General features: G+C 44.6%; 1 protein-coding gene across 4 annotated transcripts in view; it reads left to right on the forward strand.

The window, feature by feature from the left end:
* The window catches only part of CEP170B (centrosomal protein 170B), a 249526-nt gene that overhangs the window by 160993 nt on the left and 67034 nt on the right, over nt 1-21499 (forward strand). Inside the window, exons 10-14 of one of the 4 annotated variants that reach the window (XM_069638152.1) lie at nt 1715-1850; nt 3237-5018; nt 8023-8269; nt 12494-12653; nt 15269-15307. In XM_069638152.1, coding sequence (XP_069494253.1) covers nt 1715-1850; nt 3237-5018; nt 8023-8269; nt 12494-12653; nt 15269-15307 — 2364 coding nt within the window. The remainder of the gene's footprint in view (nt 1-1714; nt 1851-3236; nt 5019-8022; nt 8270-12493; nt 12654-15268; nt 15308-21499) is intronic. The other 3 variants (XM_069638154.1, XM_069638153.1, XM_069638155.1) reach the window with 3 other exon arrangements.

A 21499-nucleotide genomic window follows, 5' to 3' on the forward strand; every position in this document is an offset into this window, starting at 1 on the left:
TCCGCATGGAAAGAAAGAAAAACTGCAGAGAGAACTCACCCCACTCGAACAACTCTTGGATTCTAAGTCTGAAATGAAGGGTTTGATATCGGCTATGTAGAAAGAACTTATCGAAGCAGGCACCGGGTCCACAGAACATCTTAGAAGCAGATGGGGGAGGGATTAGGAGAGGAGATAGACCCAGATCAATGGGAAATGATATGCAAAAACGCATCCAAGACGTCCTTATCCAGCCAATACAAATCACACGCCATTAAACTCCTACACAGATGGCAATACGACCCACTCAAATTGTTCAAGATGTTTCAGACTTTGAGCCCGAGATGTTGGCGAGAATGTGGCGAAACTGCCGACTATTGGCACATGTGGTGGAGCTGCCCACGCATTAAAGTATTCTGGGAGGAAGTCCAGGCATGGATTAAAGACCTAGATGGCATACAAAGAGACGTTGATCCACGTTTGGTTCTCTTCTGAATGGAAAAAAACGAGGATGAGTGGTTTAGACTCAGGGGTCTTGCCCCACACCTACTACTAGCAGCCTGTGCACTCCTAGTAACAAAATGGAAATCCAAAAAGGTTCCAAGTAAGAAGGAATGAATCAATTTGTCAACCAACATTTACACAATGGAATTGATCACGGCATCCCTGCATAACAAAGCATCGCAATGCGAGACCTTATGGTCAGACTTTCGAGGCAAACCCCTCTCCGACACGACGGACTCCCAACCCGAAGACGCTACAGGATCTTAATTGGACCAAGAATCTCAAAAACTCTCAATACAGGACAGTTATGACCCAAGAATCAAGGAAACCTCACAATAGTGAACCGAACATTACTCGCTATGAACATGTCAACAGAGAAATGATGCTGCAATGATGTCTGCCCAACCATGGTGGGGTAGGGGGGTGGGTAAGGAAGATGTTGTACTGAATGTTACTACTAGAGATTGGAAACGAACACAAGAACGATTAAGTGTACTTTAGTTTTGTTCTGTTGATGTAACCATATGCTAACAGAGCTGTAACAATTGAAACGCTTACATCTCTTGTTCATTTTTTTTTTGTTTTTATTTTTATTTTTTTTTCAAAATCAATAAAACCAAATTTAAAAAAAAAACTTATAAACATAAGAGATTGATGTCTTTCAGTTTCTTATCAATTTCATACAGTAGCATAGTAAGTTTTATAGTCATTTTGGTACTATTGCCTAACATACACCTTGACCAAAGGGTCTTTCTTGCCAGACAGTAGACTTTTTGGCCAAGTGCTGAAGTTGGGATTAGATTACAACCCTGGCCTCTGCGTTTCAAGGCCCGCAATTTAGCCACTTTCCCAATAATTAATAATAAGCCAGTATCTGAACTACTAATGGTGTTCTTGTCTTTTTCATTTCGCCTATCCGAAACCATTTGTCGCAGCAGCTGAATGGCATTATTCCAGTTGAAAATGTGAGGAACAAGGAATATTAATTGGAGAAAAAGAATTGACTTGCACAAGAAATGTATCCATCTTGTCAAGAAATCATAATCTTTTGGTTTGTAAGATTGATTGATTTTTTTTTCTCTCCATGCAGTGCACACATGGTGAGGAACTCTTGTGTATGTTAGGTTGGGTATGGCACCAGTGAAGTTGCCAATTAGCCAAGACGAACTTAAAAGTTGAACATTTGGTTCTATGCATCTAGTTCTAACACACAGAAATGTTTTGTTTACAGACCCGACCGGTAGGCCCTGCGACACAAGGGGGTCAAAAATGGGTCTCTCGATGGGCCAGCCTTGCCGATACCTACACAGACTCTGGTCCTGTTAGCATGATGTTCGATGTTCAGCAGCAGGGCATAACGGCTGAAGGTGGGTAGTGCCCAATTTGTTAATCATTTGTTCTGTTTAACTTGGGAAGTAACAATTAGCATGCTATTGTAAAAGTATCCATCTAAGCTTTATGGAATATGCAGTTTTTTCCTCCAGATTTGGCACTCTATATTAGTCCTTAGTTGGCACATAATGGGGCAGTGCCAGTGTTTTAGTGTTTGACAAGGTTCACATTCCTTGGTAATACTATTTTATAAAATTCTAAAGTTGCTAATTTGTTCTGCAACCCTGTGGCAGCAGCATCAGTGGCGTGTGTGTCCATCTCCCACAAGGGGATAGACTCTGCTCCCTTAAAGCTAAAACTTAGAAATCGTTCCAGGATTGAAGGTTTGCTCTCTACGCACCTTGCATCCCAGCTGGTTGGAATACACGTTGCTCGGGTCAAAGCAGAAACTGCTGCTTCTAAACGATCCCCTTTTTAGCATTCCAGCCAGTTTTCATTAAGCCCTATACCGCGTTGGAAGAAGGCTGCTGCAAAATGGACTGTATGCCTCGCAAGAGGTTGCAGCAAGTTTGAGTTAAAGCTTTGTGGTCTGTGAAGTCAGTTAGCACAGATGATCTATTTCATGTTACTTCAAGCACATACAGTGGTCACGTTTTGCAGGAGGTGAGCGAGGGGGGCAGATGAATTGGTGGCCGGCTGTGGGAGAATCCTTCGTAATTTGTACCACTCTAATTGACCTCACGTTTTCCACAATCATTTGTTGTGTCATAGCCTTTGAGCTTTGGAAAAGAATGTTTTGATTTTATATTAACAATGGTGATGCAGGCTCCACCATGGAGTGTACTGCAGTGTTATACATGGTGGTATTTTGGTCTCCTTTTGATGTATCCGTTCCACCAATTAAATCTGACTTACTGTGAAGGGTGCACTCCCTCGCGGATAGTCCTAGTGATGGCCAAGTTTGTAGTTACAGAGGGCAATAGAACGTTCTAATTTACCAGTAAAATACATCCTCTTTTGGAATTTTTCACAAAAGTTGCTTCATTTAAATGTTTAGATTTTGACATAAATCTTTTTCCCCTGATAAATGTATTGCACAGTGAGATTGACTAAGCGCTTTCATGCCGTTGTGATAACTTCAGACGAAGGTCACTGACCGGCAACATTGTAGTTAACTGCTAACGATCGTTGTCGTTTAAGCATCATGGCGTAAACCTTGCATTTAGGACTCCAATTATGGCCCATACTCTTCAGTTTCATTTACCTACTTGGTCTGTTGAGGTCAGTCCCCATATGATGCAGCTCTTAAGGACTCCGAATATAAATGTTCCTTTGCAAATGTATGCCGAATCTGCACGCTAGTATGTTAAACACACCTAGATTGTTGCCATCCTAATGCATTTTTTTCTGGTCTTTTAAAGAATTCCCAGAAACTGAAGTAATAAGTAAATCTTATTCTGGGGACACCGAATTACCTCTGCCATCGAGGACCAGACGACTTCTTCCCCAACTCCCGCCAAGTGAGAAGTCTGAAAGCCCGGTTCCTGCGCCATTAACTTGCCAAGACCCGTACTCCGATGCTCACAACAGAAACGTTGGACTGCGACATGGAAAAGCTCCTGCCCCCACGTTACCTATGCAGGTGGATTTGGATCCGGATAGCCTTAGTGACTCGAGCAAGTCCGACGATGGCTTGGGCACTGAAAAGGTCAAGCGATTCAGTGAAATGTCCGACCAACGATTGCAGATGGGTAAGGACCCAAAAGCTGAGCGACGAGCGCATGCCATTCAAAGAGTATCCAAAACGGGAATCCAGACAAAGGGAACGTCTTTTTACATTGAAGCGGAAAATAGTGACGTTAACAATGCTTCAAAAACTCCTTATAGTGTTTCTCGCAGCCAAGTGGACAAACAGTCCAAGGACTCAGAGTATCTCACAAAGACAGCAAGTGGGAAGCAGATGTCCCAAGAATGTAACGGTACGGTAGTGAGCACAGCAGGTAAATTGACAATATCACTTCACCAAAGCCTTCCTCATGAGAGGGAAAGTGGGGCCCCAAAAGATCAGTCATTTGTGAGGCAGGAGAGTTTTACCAAAGATAAGTCAAGTAGCAGTGTTCCTCATAACAAACTTCCACAAATTTCGACTCATCCATTGCTTAAGGATTTGGAAGCTACAAAGTCAAGCTATCTAGACTATAATCAAGAAACTCAATTAATTCTGAAGGAAACGGAAACTGCATTGGCAGCACTTGAGGCTAAAATACTTTCCCAGTCCCAGTCCCATCGCCTCGACAGCTCTGAAAATAGTGGCCTAAGACATGAAGATTCCTTATCTGGGGACTCGGATGTGGACACTGCCAGTACGGTCAGCTTGGTCAGTAGCAAGAATGCTCCAACTCATCCCCAAAACCGTAGAGTTGCTAGTAGTTTACAGAAAGAGAAGTCCTCCTCCACGCCCTCTATAAAAGATCAGTGCAGCCAACCAAGTGCCCGTGAAAGACTTTCTGAGAAGCGGCGGACAGTTCCATCTGAAAGTGGGACCAGAGGAGAGGGGACAAAACGTTTCCAGATGAAACGTAGCACTGGAACCCGTGGTTCGCTGGATTTTACAGATGACGATAGAAACTCCAGTCTTCCTTACCTTCTTGGAAATGATACAGCCTCTTCTGATTATGAACATCCGGTCTCGCGGTCAGTTTCCAGAAGGAAGCCATTTTCCCAATCCACCAGAGAAGACGCAGCTAGAAGTGCGTCAAACACACAAAAGATCCAGCAGGTTCTCACTAGGTCCAACAGTCTCTCAACGCCAAGACCAACCAGGGCTTCTAAGCTCCGCCGTGCCCGTTTGGGAGAAGCATCTGACAACGAGAGCGCAGATCCAGAAAAAGCCTTGGTGAACGCAGAGGTTTGTATTTCGAATGCTTCTTCTTCCAGACAGGCTGCAGAGGCGAGAAAGCTCTCCCGACTTGATATTCTCGCCATGCCGAGGAAACGAACCGGTTCCTTTACTACGCCAAGTGACTCCGAAACCGCAGCTCCACGATCAGGTTATTCAGGGCGCAGCACTGAGTCAAGCTCTTCAACCCGGAAACCAGTTATGGCCGAGGTAAAACCCATGGCCAGAAAGATGGTGCCACCTACTCCTAAACAGCCTCTTGTTCGAGCTCGTCCAGGAAGTGTCCGCTATTCCTCCTCTTCAAGTAAGTGTGTTACATATTATATCAATTTGATATTAAGAAGTGGTTGTTGATGAAGCACGTCTGTTTACAACCTGTTGGAATAACCACGGTGCATGTAAACGTGTCATCTTTGCCCCCCCCCACAGTTGGAAGTGACGGATAGCACCCCCCTTAAAAATGGAAAATGGTCTATTCCCCAGCTGTATGTTTTTATGAATGTTATGAAGCTGCTATATATATTTTTATATGAAAATAAAATTGATATCTTTTTTGATACAAAATCTTTTGTAGTATGTCAAAATTTAATTGAAAAAAGACATGCGCTTATGGTCAATAGCTGGTTGAATAGTGGAAAACAAGGGACCTTCTGCACATTGAATACCATAGTGTAGGCCGTATTTCTAGGAGGGCTGTTGCAGGAAGGTCCAAAACAAAAATATAGACTAAAAACCTCTAGTCTCTTAAATGTGTGTGTTCTATTCCCCAGCCCCCAATCTTTTGTGTCCTGCTTACTTCCCTTTATGTTCCATGCTGGATTCCCTAGAACCACTGAAGAGACCTGATTTATGGTTTGCGTGCAGTGAAACATTTTATAATTTGTTTTCCCTCTGGGGTTAACGGCAGCCTTCCGGGTTCTCCTCTTAATTCCTTCACTCTCCAGGTTTAGGTTTTGCCATTCAAGACTTGCAGGGAACAGTTTTGGCTGCAAACTCTGTGCCCTCCCTTGAACATGCCCTTTGTTAATGAAAAACATACTGCCGTGCCATCTAGGTGCTCGGCATGTTTATGCCTTTTTTCCTCTTAGATCTTATTAATAAGTATGTGTTTTTATCCATGTTTTAAAACCCTTAAGCATGTGCTTATGTGCTTTAAACACTGGAGGGGGAGATCCCCTTATCAAGCAGGCGTTTTGCTTGCCCCCCTTTTTGCTTTTTTGCGTTGCATGTGTTGCTAAAGCCATTCACACAGTGTGCTAGTGCTCTGAGAATTCACCCCCCACATAAAAGAAACTCTTTTTAACCCCCCTGCCCCACTGTGCCCTTGTGCATCAACTGTCTGTTTAATCAAGTAATGCATGTCCTGTTTCTCAAAGTAATGTTCTGTTGCACATTATGCGCATGTTTTGGGGTTCGCAAAAGGGTAAGGTGCTGTTCATGGATGACGAGCACCAAAAAATAAGGTCTAATTCTAAGTTAACATTGTGCACCCTCTACACTGGGCACCAGAAGTGTAAGTGAAAACTGTAGATATGTCCAGCTCTTGTTTAACATGAATTGGTTTTCGGTGGTGCTTTGCTGCATCCTACTAACAAGAGCTTTTGGTCCCCGAGCATGGAACCTATGTGCCCTGGGCTCGGTCTGTTCTCGCTCTCTACTCCCTACTACTACTTTCTACTAACCAAAACCAAACTTGTGTTTCCTTCGCGGGTACTGTATTTTCCATGACCACGTAGCTACATCTACGTACCCGTGTAGGGGCTTTCGCTAAACCTATATTTCCTCTGTTGGCATTTTGTTGAGCTAATTTTTTGTTGCTTAATAACATTAAGAAACCGGTTTCTTAAGAATAAAAATGACTTTAATGATTTGGTATGGATATATTTATTTATTGTATTCATAGTGTTAACCAACCACAAAAATCATTCCTAAGTATTCCGGCAGGGAGGTCCCTATGTTTCGAAAACGTATGCGTGTGGTTGGTGCCGACAGCTCTCCATCACCTTCAGACCTATCGAAACAATTGTAGACGGTGGGAGAACCTTTTAAAACTGGTACCCTGGGCGCGGTTTACTTTGCTACTTTCTGTAACCGCGAATGGGCACTTTTAAGCCGCATGGCAAACAAATTGTAGCTTTTATCCAACTGTTGAAACTGCTAAGTGCAGGGGTCTGCAACCTTTGGTCTAAAACTCTCACTTGCTATGCTGGCTGGGGCTGATGGGTGTTTTGGTCTAAAACATCTGGAAAGCCAAACGGTTGCAGACCCCAGGTAATAATGTATGCACATTCCCTCATATATATCATCATCAAACTTTATTCATTGATTACTTATGTTGCGGTTAATTAGGAACTCCTAACAGTGGATCAAACCAACAGGGAACCAAAATTCGAGTTGCAAGCTACAAACCAGACATAAAGTCACTCGCCACCTCAAATCTCTACCTATACACAGCACATCATTTCCTACTTGCCACGAGTCAAATCTAACTACCCCATGGTGAGTGCACACTTTGCGTTTTGAACCAAGTGTTGCGCGGCTTTGTCTTGTTGCCAAGAGGAGCGCGTTGCCCCTGAGCCATTGTCACTGCAAATTACTGAAGGCAACTCTATTTGAGAGTTCATTGAAACATCCCTGTATATGTAGTGTTTGCTGTTTTTTTTTTTTGCATTCTTCAAAATTGAATGATCATTTTGAATTCCATTTCTCTTCCTTTTTTAACTGTTTCTCCATACTTGAAAGATGGATCCCCAGTACGTTCATTCAGAAAACACATTTGTGATTGAACATACATTGATCTGTACACATGTAGGCATCCCTGCGCTATTGTGAGGGACCATTTTATAGGCTTTATCGTTCGCTTTTGAAACATCCGGCACTTTGTGGTTACAGAATATGCATGTTTACGTTTTGGCTCAACAAGGACATATGCATGCCTAGCAAGAGAGACGAGCTACCTTTTGTGTCCAGCCAACAGAAGAAATATATGTTGTGTGAAAGAATCCTAGTGGCTTCAAAACAACTTTTGCCGTTCTACGGTGCTAGGATTTCTGTGTCGATGAAATAAACAGCAAATTTTCTTCCTAGATGCAAATAGGTCTCTGCTTCTGAAACCTTCTCATTATAAAAGCTGTGCGTGTTGGCAACGGGCTTCTCAAAAAGCTTGCATTTTTGGCCAGTTATGTCTTTCCTATTTCCGACACAGAAGTCTTGCCTGCCACCTTCTTGTCCTTGGGCTTGTTCCAGTTGCTCTTTATAGTCTCAATTCTTTTCTTCCCTTGTGCCACGAAACCAATTCATTGGCTAAGCTTCGAGACGGAGACAGCAGGGCTCAGATTATACGTCCACTTCAGACGAGGAATGTGGCTCTAAGCTCAGCTTTCCTAAACACAAACGCTCCCATGCTTCAACAGCCACACAAACGCCGCGGCCGCATGGCTCCACGTCGCACCGGCATAAGCGCAACGGTGAAGAGGAGTACGAGGACTACGAGGACGAGCCAGATGCATATCAGAACCTGATGGCACAGACGGCGGAGATAGCAGAGATTGCGCGGTGAGTGTATGTTTCATTATGGGTGTACACTGATATCCTGCATTTTAATCGCATGTACTAGTAGGGCTAGTAAGAATGGCATTGAGTGGTGGTGGTATTAATTAGAGAACCGAGAAAGGTAGACTCACTAGCTATTTTATACGGGGCAGGATCGCCATGCAACCATCTACAGGGACTTAAGGCCAGATCTTGGTGTGTATATGTGTGTGCGTGTGTATGTGTGTGGTATCAGTATGGGTAGGAACACCACATTCGGGTCCATGGTGGTTAGAACTTCCAGGTATGTTAACTTAGTAGAAAGTAAAAGAACATGCATCCTTTTTATTTTGCCCCTTCACTCTGATTGATCTGCAGGTAGCTCCCACTGTCTTCTGCCAATTTCTCTGCATCTTTCTAGACATTGCAGACAGTTCAGTCTGGATGCTGCCCAAAGTCGGAAAAGCACTCTTAATCTTGAATGTCACTTGAATAGAGAAATCCAGCAGCATTTAAAACAATAGTAAGAAGTGGCATTTTTTACAAAATGACATTTGACGTCCCTTTAAACAAAGTTAACATTTGTCTATGAGCCATACATGCGACTCAACAGCAAGGCGCTTGCTATCACCCTCCTTTTAGGTTTGGTTGAAAGGGTGCCAAGCGCCACCGGTTGACCAAAGATACTGCTGTACGGTCTGTGTATTTGTCGAGGGACACAGTGCCTTTGTTTTCTAATTCCTTAGATTTCATCTGGTCAACTATTGATGTTGGAGCTTTGGCCAAGCCACTTTCCAAGCCACGGTTACAACATTGACTTTTGATTGTATGACCGCAACACACATGACGAGGCCGGTGAAGCGGCTTCATGTCGTTTACTTCTTGCTTTTGAAATGATTGCCTCCTGGAAAAGACAGAATTTCTACTGCAAATCTATGGCCTGTTGTTGCGGAACACTCTGGGAACACATCTTTCAAAGCCATTCAAAAGGAGCTGCTCCGGCTTTCTGCAAAATGTTCTGCAACGTCAATAAAAGTAGGGCCACTGCTGCACACTCTCTGCCCCCAGGCAAACACTTCAATTGCTGTGTGGCAACTGTTTCCCAGTGTATTCACTTCTCTAATGTGGAATCGTTCACTTCTGATCTTTTTTCCCCTTACATATTGGGACTTGCAGACCTGGCTTTCCAATGAGGAAAAGCAAAACTAAAAAGTCCCAAAATGCCAAGAAAAGATGAGACTTTATGAACATCTCCCAAATAACATGTATGTGACTGATCTGCTGTAATGTATAGTCTGTGGTAGCCACATTAGTTTAGAAGAACACAAAGCTAAAGATCTCAAGAACTCCATAGAAAGCTGTGAATTCACTAAATGTTTGCCACCGCCTTGTACACTTCTTGGTGATTTTCTCCATGCCCCAGAATCCACAAATACTGTTACAATGGGTGCCTTCCATATTTGCAGAGACTTACTTGTTAGAGTGTTGGCAATCCCTTTCCGATAAAGCCTACACTCAGCATAGCAACAGCACTTAATATATGCTCCTTTCTTGGGGAAATATGCAGTTCAAGAAGAATTCAGACTAAAGGAATGCTCTAGTCCATTCTATGAACCGACCATAGAAGAGTCATGCTCTAGCCGTAGTCTTTATACCGCAACTAAGGAAGAAAGTAAAACTGATGACATGTTATTTTTTATTGTGTCCCAGTGTAAGCTTCTTTGGCTCACCTGGTGATATCAACCACCGAGTGAGGGATTATTAGAAAATAATACTTTATCGTCTGATAATGCAAGTAAAGTTTTGTGCAGACTTCGGGCAAACTCTTCAAGAACGCGTCTTTACATTGTGCAGGTCATTAGTCTACTAGTGAAGGTCACCAGCAATTCCAAGGTTTAATGAGTCCTCATGTACATAGTTTGACTGTGAGTACCCCAGGAGCACTGCAGCATCTGTATCTGCCCAATTGGAAATTAGAGGGATGGACTGGCTTCCGATTGGCGTTAGTGCTCCTTACTTGTTGGTGCCTGCAACGCAAAGTGCAGGCACATTGCTAATGATCATGTCCAACGCGGTGAATCTACCTTTCATGGTCGGCTTAATGCAGTTGGTCTATAAATTCATAAAGTCCACTGTGGCAGTCTTGACTTTCTTGCAGTCCCTTTTTGTTTGTTTTTCTTTGGTGTTCTTTCCTACTTACATACTGTCTAACATTGTTCACTCGGAAAAATCATTAATTGAAAATCTGATTGGAGTAAAGTCAAAACTATTGGATCTGGACTGGATTTTGACTAAGCAAAAACTGAGTTCCTACAAATCGTTTAAAGGAGAACCAAACGAACACTACAAAAGAGGAACAGTTCTGCCGTACCTTGAGAGGTTTCCTTCCCAGCTGGAGATGCAACATTTTCTAAGACTTTGGCTGAACCTCTACCCCACGAGGGAGGTCACCGAAAGGAGAACAAAGGCCCGGGAAGAGAGAGTTTTGACTTGTCGGATCTGTGGCAACAGTATTGAAACTTTGAAGCATCTAGTACTGTTGTGCGAAGCTTTAACATCTATAAGAGATGGGCTCTTGGTAAGATTCTTCGGGGAATCTAACACAAAAACGCAGGAGGACTGGTGGGGCACTCGAAGATGCGGAGGGAGGCTCTCCATAACACTGGCAATGTTACAGTTTGTGAGGGAGATTTTTGCTACTTTGGACGAAAAGGACAATCTGTGATTTCGACTGAATTCTATGTATGAACTCGGGCCTTTGGGTTGAGGGGTCTTTTTCTTCCTTTTTCTTTCCTTATTTGGGAGAAATGTGTGTGTTTGTATTAAGTCATCCGCATCTTAGGTTTAAATTTAAATCAATTGATGTGAAATAAAAATAAAAAATTCCATAGTTTGGATTAGACAAAGTAAGAATTCAGCCTCCCAGGTTCAATTGGAAAAAGAGTTTAGTGAACACACCACTTCATTCCCAAGGTGTCTTCTTTTCATAGTTGGAGAGGGGGTGATGGGGCAATGGTATATGATATGATATGAGAAGGCATTTATAATGCGCCTATACACAAGTGTTTCTGCCATATTCAAATTTCATGTGAACCTTCGAGGGGTTTCCCTTAGTATGCTGGTTCCAGCCCCCTTATTCACAGCCCAGCAAGATCGGTTTCTGCCATCTCACTTTCCATGATATGCAGAGGCTACGGCTGTCGTCCTACTTGTCATCCCATGTGCCTTTCCATAGGGAAGAACAGCCAGCGGTGGATCTCGGCAGCGGATTTCCTTAGTGCAGGGGCACCCGCCATGACACCCCTCAGGCTCCATCCCACTATAATTTTAAATGGTTGCCTGCCACCAGCCAGTGCAGAGGGTAGAGCGAACTGTGCACGTTTACTGGCACAGGAACAGGGTGTCTCTGGGACACCGTAAGCGTTGGAGACGTCAAGCTTCCAAGCGGGGGACATCCGAGGTTCTGATGAGGCATTGGATCAGGGCTCGTCGGGGAAAGGGCTTGGTAAACCAGTTGGAAAAAACAAAACTTGTGATGCCACTCTTCAGAAGAACAGTTTAGAACCTCCGCCCTCACTGCCCACCGTGCAGCCGCTGGTTGGGTTAATGGCGTTCGGAAGAAAGCCTGAATTTTGCTTATTCAAGCACTTTATTGGCGGCTTCTTTTGGCCCATAATCGGGATAGCCTGTGAGATTCAGCGATGCCCTCTTAAATCTGGAAATGGCCCCTCACCTCGGTGGAGCATACTTCCAGCCAAAGTCGGGCTTTATTTCGGATCTTCATGGTGTGCTGCTGGTTCTGACCCTTAATTCTGGGAGTGATACCGTTGCTTGCCATGCACAAGCAGTTGGGAATGGGAGCTGCAGACCGGTTTACAGCAAAGTCTAGTACCTCATTCCTGTGTAAGTGCCCAAGTCCATTATGTGTTTCTTTCTATGGAATGAGTTGTGCACCGCTGTATCTAGTCCACCATGAAAACAACACTATGAATTTGTTTGCCATTATTTTCAATCTTGCAGAATGAATGTGAAAAGCTTTCTACGTGTGGTAACAAAGAAATCTCAACACATTGCTTACTTGAAAATGAAATAAAATTGCAATTTATCCTTGTGGTGTTAGTCTATGCATAGTTGACTTTCCTGTAGGTTGCATTTTCTGTAGTGACACCAGTTTAAAGTATTCTATATTAGTTCAAGTGAAACTTTTATGAACAAGAAAGCATTAGTGTATTGTTTTTGTATGCCAAGACTGAGCCAGACGCTGGTGAAGGACGTGGCCATTCTTGCCAGAGAGATCCACGACGTGGCGGGGGATGGCGATTCACAGAGCTCATCTGGGACGGGACCGAGTACCTCGCTAAGCTCTCTTTCCAACACTCCAGCCTCCACCATCTCTGCAAGGGAAGAGGTAAGTGCCTCAGTATACTATTCTCAATTTGGTATTAGGCTGTAGAGTGTATCTGGCCGGCCGGCAATTCTGCCCCACTCTCTTCCTGTCCTTCTCCATAGTGCCACACCAGGGCCTACTCTGATGTAGAAAGCAAAAATGTTCCCCAGGCTGTCACCTGATTGTTTCTTTAAAGTTGATATAGTCTGTATTCCTTGTGCTAGTGGGCCATACTGGCTATTAAAGGCCTGCCAGTATAAGTTGAAAGGCCAAAACATTAAGCGTGGTCCTATGGCCGATGTACCAGCCGGTTTTGGCACATACAAATATCAGGTATAGTGCGTAGAGTGTACCTGAAATTCCTTGAATGCCCCCGAGCTTAGAATAGGTCCACTATGAAGGGGATGTTATGTAATAGTACTCACTGGAAGAATGTGAGTACTTGGAATTGATGCTAGACTAAAAATGAGACCTCAAGGCACTGGGAATGGAACTTAGCTATGTGCCTGCAGGCCACCCAGTAACTTACTTCTATTTATTCTTCCTTTGGTGACGCACAACACAAGAGATTCACTTAAAGAGGAAAGCATTGTTTCCATTTCAGTGCAGTAGAGGCATACGTGACATTATGCTGACCATGTCACTAAACTCAGATTGGTAGTAGCCAAAGTACATTTGTATTCTGTCCTGAAGAAAGCCGACAATCGCACACCGCTGAAACCAGTCGACAGAGTGATGATACACTTGGTGTATGCCCCAACTATGACTGTTTTACTAAGTCCATTATCTGCATAGGCCTTGGAGGCAACCATATGAATAAAGGACTTCAGAAGTACTTTTTATTTTTTTAAACACACGTTTGGTGATATTCGTTGTGTACTTGGGCTGATGGGTAATAACCGTGTAGACCTGAGGTTTGCACGCCTAAATCATTAAGAAGGAAGGCACACATTTTTTGACAAATACTATTAGTATACCTGGCACCCCGTCACACTGTTGTGTAGTCCGTATACTCCTTCATTTACATTAGTACCAGTTTTCCAAGCAAATATTGCTTCCTGAATAGTCTCTCCAATAGTACTGTACCTGCTCACTCCAGAGTTCTATGCGCAACCTGGAGTCACTGTCAAGTCAGCGCTTCATCCGTCAGAGGTCGATTAATTCTTTTACCTTTACCTCTACACTGGTCAATAACTGCCATAATTACAGTGCCAGGATGCAGGCTAGATCTGATGCAACCTGCTATATAAAAAATGTTGTGTTGCTCATTTATCCATGCAGAGCAATTCTCTTTAAAAAAAAAAAAAATAATAATCCCCAATCGATGAAGTGTTTTTGTTGCTTCTAAGAGACATGTGACTGTTTTAGTCGCCACCTGTTCTGGATAAGCAGTACTCTGAAATCTATTGTATTTCCATTGTGGATCCTAGTCACAAAGCAGCAGAGGGATTTACAGCACACAACCATAAACGTGGGAGGATAGGGACAGGGGGGGAGACAGTTTAGTAGGTCAGAATTGTCAGGTGTTGACCACTGATGTGGGCTGGCTCCGACCACCTCAACTCCCATTCGCTCATGTGAGGAGGTGCACTGGATGCCAAGAAGGCTGGGATTGTGTGGGCATGACTGAAGCATTTTCCCCTGAAGCGTGGGGCATAGCGGCAGAAAGGGCTGGGTTGGAAAGCTGTGCATGAGAACTCCAGTTTGGCCGTTCGGGTGCTGAAGCTCTGCCACAGGCCCCTACACTCACTAAGGTGCACAGTCTGGCGCTCGGTCAGCGCTGGCGGAGTAACTCCGGTGATGAGTCTGCGGGTCTTCAGGGGCAATGTGAGGGCTTGGTTGTAGATGGGGGGGGGGGGGAGCAACGGGTCTCGGAGATGGGGATGGACAAGTGGCGTTGCTGGGTGAAGGACATGGGGATGGAGCTGGCGTTCATAGACTGTCATTTACAAATGTGGGCTGCATCTTTGAGGTTGGGCCCATGTGGAGAAACCTCAGATGTGGTTAACTCCTACAGTGCCTCCACTGAGCACCGAGGACTGTGGAGTCCGTGATCTGTGCAAGGTCCTCACCTGGTTAATGACAAGGCTCTAGAATACTGGGTTACATATCCATAAGAGGGCTTTCTCCAGAAATATCTTTCTAGATCTTGTTCGTTAAATAAGAGTAGTCCTGGTAGCTTTATTTGGATTTTTTTTTTCTTTATAGAATTTGAGTTATTAGAGATTTGCTTTTGTATGCAATGTCTTTTTTTTTTCTTCCCCAAATGCTCCAACCCAATCTTAAAATCCACATAAATCAGTAGTTGGGAAGGTATTGATTAAGATCCACATTGGCCAAATACGGATTGCCAAGGCCTTGTACAGTCAATGTGGCGCTTGTGCGCCTTTGGCCGTGCTGTGGGTAGCTGTTGCCCTTAGTATTGTCCATGAGAGTGCTGCTGTGTCCACACATTTGTATGTGAGTGACTAAAGTGCAGAATCTACAACAAAGGTAACTATTATTTTATCTCAATTATTATTTTATCTCCATTAGCATTGTTCTGAGTATAATTTCTAGCCCTGCACCTTGTGTAACATGCTAGATGATTGCAATTGTATTTCATTTTTTTGCTGTTTACTTCTGTTTCAATACAGATGGCCAACACTCCTTTGTGGTCAAAATCTTCATATCAGGTGCCCACTCCACCCTACCTTGTTACTCTTCTGAATCCTGTTTTTGTTGAATTTTATTCTGTTGACTTGTATCCTCCTACGTTGGTTATACTGGGTTATAATTCTATTTTTATAAAATGTGATGTTTAATATTCAAACATTGCATTTTCCATTCAGTGAAATGCCAATACATTGTTTCATTCTAAAAATGTCATCCAAACATCATAGCTACATTTCTTGTCCTTTATCCTGATTGCCTTAGCTCAGTCTTTCTGCATGATCGGCTGTCCTGCTTCCTCAGTCCTTTGCAATCTTATGATTTAGGCTGCGCTAATGTGTATTCTTTAAGTTCCAGTAATGACGAGAACTAGTCCGACTCCAGTGTCTACTCTTAAGTGTTCTCGTGCAAATCCACAATTTCCTCTTGTTTCTGAAAGCCTCTATGCACGGGTAACCAAGCCTGCAGCGCCATTCCAGGTCTTGTGCATACGTTGCTTATTGGTGACGGCGACTGCTACTTTTTTGTTTTGTGTACACCCTAGAGTCCGAGCCGTGGCATTTGCTGTTTGGCCTAATGCTTTCTGCACAGTTTGTGCCCTTCAGATATGTGCTAGAAGGCAGATGGTGCCCGTTCTTTCATTCTGTTGAACTCCAAATCCTGGCACATTTATCTCCCTTAATGCTTGCCACAGATTTAGGCCTTGTTAAAGTTAGTCCTGTTGGAGTGATTTCCTTTTTGAGTGAAATTCTCTCCACCTGTTGCGAGACCCCCAGCACTTTTTGCTGGACTCTTGTATTTTTAATCTAATTCTCCTGACTGAGTGGGAACCTTTTTCCACACTCCCACATTCTCTGATTTTAACCTGGGGACACCTGTTTACCTCTTTTCAGTACCTTTAATGGAGTTATGCTTTCCTCCATATTTTCTAGCACCTACGTTTTATTATTTCAGTGCATATCGCTTTCTGTGCAGTGTTGATGAAAGAGCCTTGAGCTTTCCTTTTCACTTTGCCTGTGATGACACATGTTACCAGGGCAGGGGGGGGGAAGACCCTCTTGTCCAGCCTGTATTTTATTTTGTGAGATCAGCACACCCCACATTATGTGGAGTGCTGAGTGGAAACATTGCCTCCCTTTTCTCACCGTTCCATTAACTTTGTGTTACTGTTAGAAGTTCATCTGACAGGCTGGTGGTAGTGTACCTTTTTGCATGACTTTTGTTGCAAGCTGGTTTTGCAGCTGCGACTGGGGACACTAGGGCCACCATTTGCCTAAGATGGTTGCTGTACTTTTTTAAGCCCTGTGCATGACTTGTTCCTATTTGAGTCTTCTTCTGCCTGCCTCGGTGGGGGAGCTCTTTATGGCCCTTTTTCTTCGGCGGGCTTCCGTTGGAAAGCCCATCAAGGCTCTCTTGAGTGTCTGAAATGGCAGGAAGTGGAGGAGGTTCCCAAAACTCCCCTGGTCTTTGTCCTGTCTTGTAACTGCCTGGAACCAGTTTGAACTGGGAGGCTGCCTGTGCCCTTAGACAGCCACCCTCCCAATGATCATGAGATCCATGTCAGCCATTTTTCTTGGATAAAGGGGAGGGTCCTGGAGCTGAATCTCTGTTGACCACTGGACTGATTCAAAGCAGGAATTCGAAGCACATCCCAGTAACTTCCAAATCACTGAGAGCCATTGAGTGACCACTGAAGACCCTCCCCCAAATTATATGCAACAAGGAAGAACTCTTGAAGACGACTAGCTCCAATGGACTGGTGGGCATAACCAGTCTGAAGACGACCTACATTTTGCACCATCCCATAAAGAGCTGCAATCTTCCCAGTTTGCAAACCCCCAATACCCTGGGACCTGTGTCATTTTGCAGTGCAACATCTTGCAAAGCACAGTTTCGGCTAGAACCTTGTGGGCCTGCAGTGATTCTTTTCCGCTCCTAGATGTCCCCTCAGCTGAGTCGTGGACCGAGAACTGAAGAGAAGCCTATCTGACGTCAATAGTCGCTGACCTAAATCCTGGGAAGGTCTCCATCACCCCAGTGCCATGAAGTTCCACTGCTGGGCGTCCCACTGCTCGAGTGCCTCTGTCTGTTACCTCCAAAGTTCCTTCTTCAGCCATCTAGGCCCAGAAATCTGAACCAGGGAAAACTGTCGCCCCACATTGGGGACCATCCTGCTGCATAAAGTTCTTCATTGCAAAGGTACTGTCCCGAAACTAGGTACTTAACTTGGTCTCGCTGTGTCTGCAGTTGAGCTTTTACTTGCATCCCCCTCCAGGGCACCCTAAATCCCATTGGAGTGAACCACCCATTGGGCCTTTAAATTGATAAACTGCTACTTACGATTGATTATGATTGAAAGATTATGATTAATATGATTGATTAATATGATTGATTAATATGATTGATTAATTTGATTGGGATTGATGAACTTTACCTGCTTGTTTCCTCCTCAGCCCTTGATCACTGGACCCCCGGAACTCCTCTAGACTCTGTGAGACTCACCTAGTACAGGGACGGACTTTTAAAGATTGGTTAAGCAGAGGTTAATTGAAGTTGCAAGAGTCAATCTAATGTTTGCTACCAAGTATCAATAGTTTCTCTCACTTTGAGTTGCTTTACATTTGATTACAAGTGTGCGACCTTTAATTTTAACTGTGATATTAAAATGCAAATAGTACTTACTTGCCTTACTTTTACAACCTTAGTGTATATAAAATAAATCACAATTTTCATATAACTTCTAGTATGTCAGTGTTTCTATGCGTGCTCTAAGTACTGTGTGCCTCACTACAGTCCTTCTTCCTCCTTGGATTAAGCCTGGCTGCTCAGCCATTGCTACTAAACCTTTGGGTAGTACAGGCCTACACTAAAAGGTTTTACCCTGTCACCTAAGGTGGGCTTTTCAAGTTCTGTCACAGACGGCAACTCGTGTAAACCTCCCTAACAATTCCCCCTCTCTGACCTCCCGTTAGTTTCTTCCTGCTTCATCCCATAGTTTCTCTGGCTGACTTTGCACCCTTGTGTATGCCACTCTGGTTATCCCACCCTTTGCCATCATTTTCCATTTTTTAATGAGGTTTGGTGGTGTTGGGACCCTCGCGCATTCCATTTTGTTTCTGGTGTGCCTTGGCCTTCCTTACATTGGTACATTCGCTGCCTTGCCATGTCTATGCTGACATACCCTACCCTACCCGTTTTGCATGGTTGAGAAACTAATTAGAGTAACATTGGAGCGTGCGATTCACAGTGGCAAAGTGAAATGGGAGCTGTCGTCGCAGGCCAGTGGGTAGGAGTGCAGTGAGGAGACCAGGTTGTTTTGCCCTCTTAGGCCCTTTCATGCTTTGGCTATGTTCTCCCTTAACATTCCTGTATTATGTCTTTTAATGCTTTGCTATGTGTTACTTGATTGACTGCAGCCTTCGCTAACCTTCTCTCTATTTTACTATTCACCTAAACCTAAACTACTCCCAGGTGCCCCACTGTGATTCTGCCCGCTGGAATTTGCTTCCTGAGGTTTTCCTCCCAGGTGTCCCACTGTGATTCCATCCCCTGGTGCCCAATAGAATTAATGTTCAGTATTCCGGTGCGTTCTTCCCGCACTTTGACCTTGTAGCATGCAGAGTTTTTTGTAGCAACCTCACCAGGTCAGTCTCTCACCCCTCCCCCTCTGCCCTCCCCCCCCCTTTCTATTCAGAACCCAATGCTGCATGCTCCCCATGCATTCCACTCCTCCAAGTGTTTCCTGTAAGTAAGGCAGACACAAGTGACCACAGTTCAAGGGTGTTTGTTGAACTTTCAAAGCGGTGTGATAAACGCCTATCTAAGCCTAAACCTAAAGATGGGAGCAAGCTACGACCATCAAATAATAAAGAATGCAGTCCTAGTGAAGTCTTGTCAAAATAAAAGGGCCTATGCTAAAAACCTATTGCCAATCCTTACCGCTAATTTACAAATAGGGTGGGGGAATTGTCATGAAAACAAAGTGTTCACGAAATATAAGTCTGGATGTTCGGGCCGTTTGTCTCCCTTCCCTACGTTTTCAGCACGGGGTGAGGTGGTTCACTCTAACCAAGAACACACTCTGGCTTTCTTGACACGAGGATACAGTTCCAATTCCAGCATCAGGGCCTTCTGTGCTCAAGTCTCTTGATTCGGAGGGCATGATGTACAAAACAAAAATAGAAAGTTATTTTCTTCTTATAATTATATGATTTGGATGTCTCTCCCTGGATCCCCTTCAGCCGGGCTCAGATCCCTTTATTTTAAGATCTCAAAAGTATTCCTACTCAAGAGACTCAGGTTCACCCCGGATCCCCCTCAGCCGGGCTCAGATCCCTTCTTCTGATTCAATTAGGTTCACTCAGCTGGGCTCGGGCCAATTGCAGTTCACTTTATACCTATCGAAGACATTCGAATGTGCACAGGGTTTAGCTCGACCCGTCGCAGGGCCACTTTGTTACAAAGTTCCTTTTTTACAATGTAGTTGCCATCCAGTTGGATACCTTGCACAGACCTTCGAATGAGCACCCACGTGGCACCGGACCACTCTGTATCTGGTATCTTACTTGGCTTTTTCAAATTACATTCACTCCTTTAGTTTCCACTTGTTCCTGCCCCTCATCACATGCACATCAAACACTGTCCTTTGTGGATTTCTTCATACAATGTTGCTGCTTGCAACCTTGGTTCAAACATAAGCTGATTTCGTATCGGCTTCTCCGACTCACCAGGTTATCAACACGGGAGCGCCCCAGATACCTTTGATGCACAGGGTCGGATAGATCAGCCTTCAGTTCCTGGTCTTAGGCTCCTCTTCCGTGTGGGGAAGTGTGATGGGAGTCCATAGTGTGTAATGATTAGTAATTGCCTGACCTTGCCTGACCAGGTTGTTGGGACATGTCCGGTATACTGCTCTGGTGTTAGTCCGTTGTCGCTCACAATGAACTGTCTATGAGAAAATGTTTGTGTCGGGAAGGTGGGGGGGCGGGTTGAGCTTCTAGATATCCTACCTGGTAGGATGGGGAAAAGGTGTCACAGGGAAGGGGATATCACATCTCACCCTTCAGTGTCCCACTTTCACTCCCCGAAGACCGCTCATCCAAGTGATCCTCCTGCACTGGTCCACCCCCAGGAACTGGATCCAATAGCAATGGCCGTGTCCTGGCCACCTGTATGACAGATCCCAGGGACTAGCGGGTGAGACACCTTCAGGTTTCTCACATACCACACTCCTACAGGAACAATTGTTGTAAACTATCCACTGCCAGAGATGCCAGCGCTCCAGAGTGCCTCAAGGCTATATGCAGTTGTTAATAACACCCTTAATTTGGTCGTTGTAGGTTATATTAAAGGGGGCCGACCAAGGTCACTCAGAATTAGTCTAACCAACCGCAACCAAATGAAGCACCTCCTACAACATCCTGCTCACAACTGCCTATTCTGAAGGGGTAGCACTAAGTAGAGTCTGCCTAAGGGGGGGTGGCTGTTTTTGTTTTTCGCCATATCTGGGTTGCTTGTCCTTTCTTGGTCCTTCTGCTGTGCTGGGTGGGGAGGTCCTGGTTTGACTTTTCTTTGGCGGGAATTCTTTGTGAAGCCCGTCGAGGTTCAACAGTGTCTGTGAGGATAGGAAGAAGGGGAGGACCCCAAAACTCTGCTGGTCTTTGTCTTCTGGCATGCCTGCCTGGAACAAGGACAGCCACCCCCAAAGTTTGAATGTAGCATGAGCGCTGATTGGCTGACCTCATGCTGCACAGACAGTCAACCACTGGAACCAAACATCTGAAGAAGACAACTAGAGACGCCAGCAACACCTACAAGCGACTGGAGAACCCTACTGAAGTGACCGCTACTGTCCTGACTGTGTTGTCAAATCGACAGAGGAAGCTCGGAAGAGGATGACTTCCTCCCTTGCACTGATGGGCATAATCGGTCATAAGACGACCTGCAATTTGAGCCATCCCAAGATGACCTGCGACCTTACTCAGCTGCAATTGGGACCTGCGACCACCCGGCAGTGCATTGTCTTCCGAAGAACAAATCCTCCCGAAACTTTGGTGGACTCCTTCCGGGACCTCCAGAGACAAGATTCCATTCCTCAAAGTCCCCTCACCAGAGTGCAGGACCAAGCAAACGAGGCGAATCGACCGGCACGAACCGTTCTTCATTGGTGTATGTGAAAAGGTGGCAAAACCACAGATCTGCATTAGAGCGCGAAG

The sequence above is a fragment of the Ambystoma mexicanum genome, chromosome 14 (genome assembly GCF_040938575.1).
Source record: "Ambystoma mexicanum isolate Mex_15411 chromosome 14, UKY_AmexF1_1, whole genome shotgun sequence".
NCBI classification, from domain to species: Eukaryota; Metazoa; Chordata; class Amphibia; order Caudata; family Ambystomatidae; genus Ambystoma; species Ambystoma mexicanum.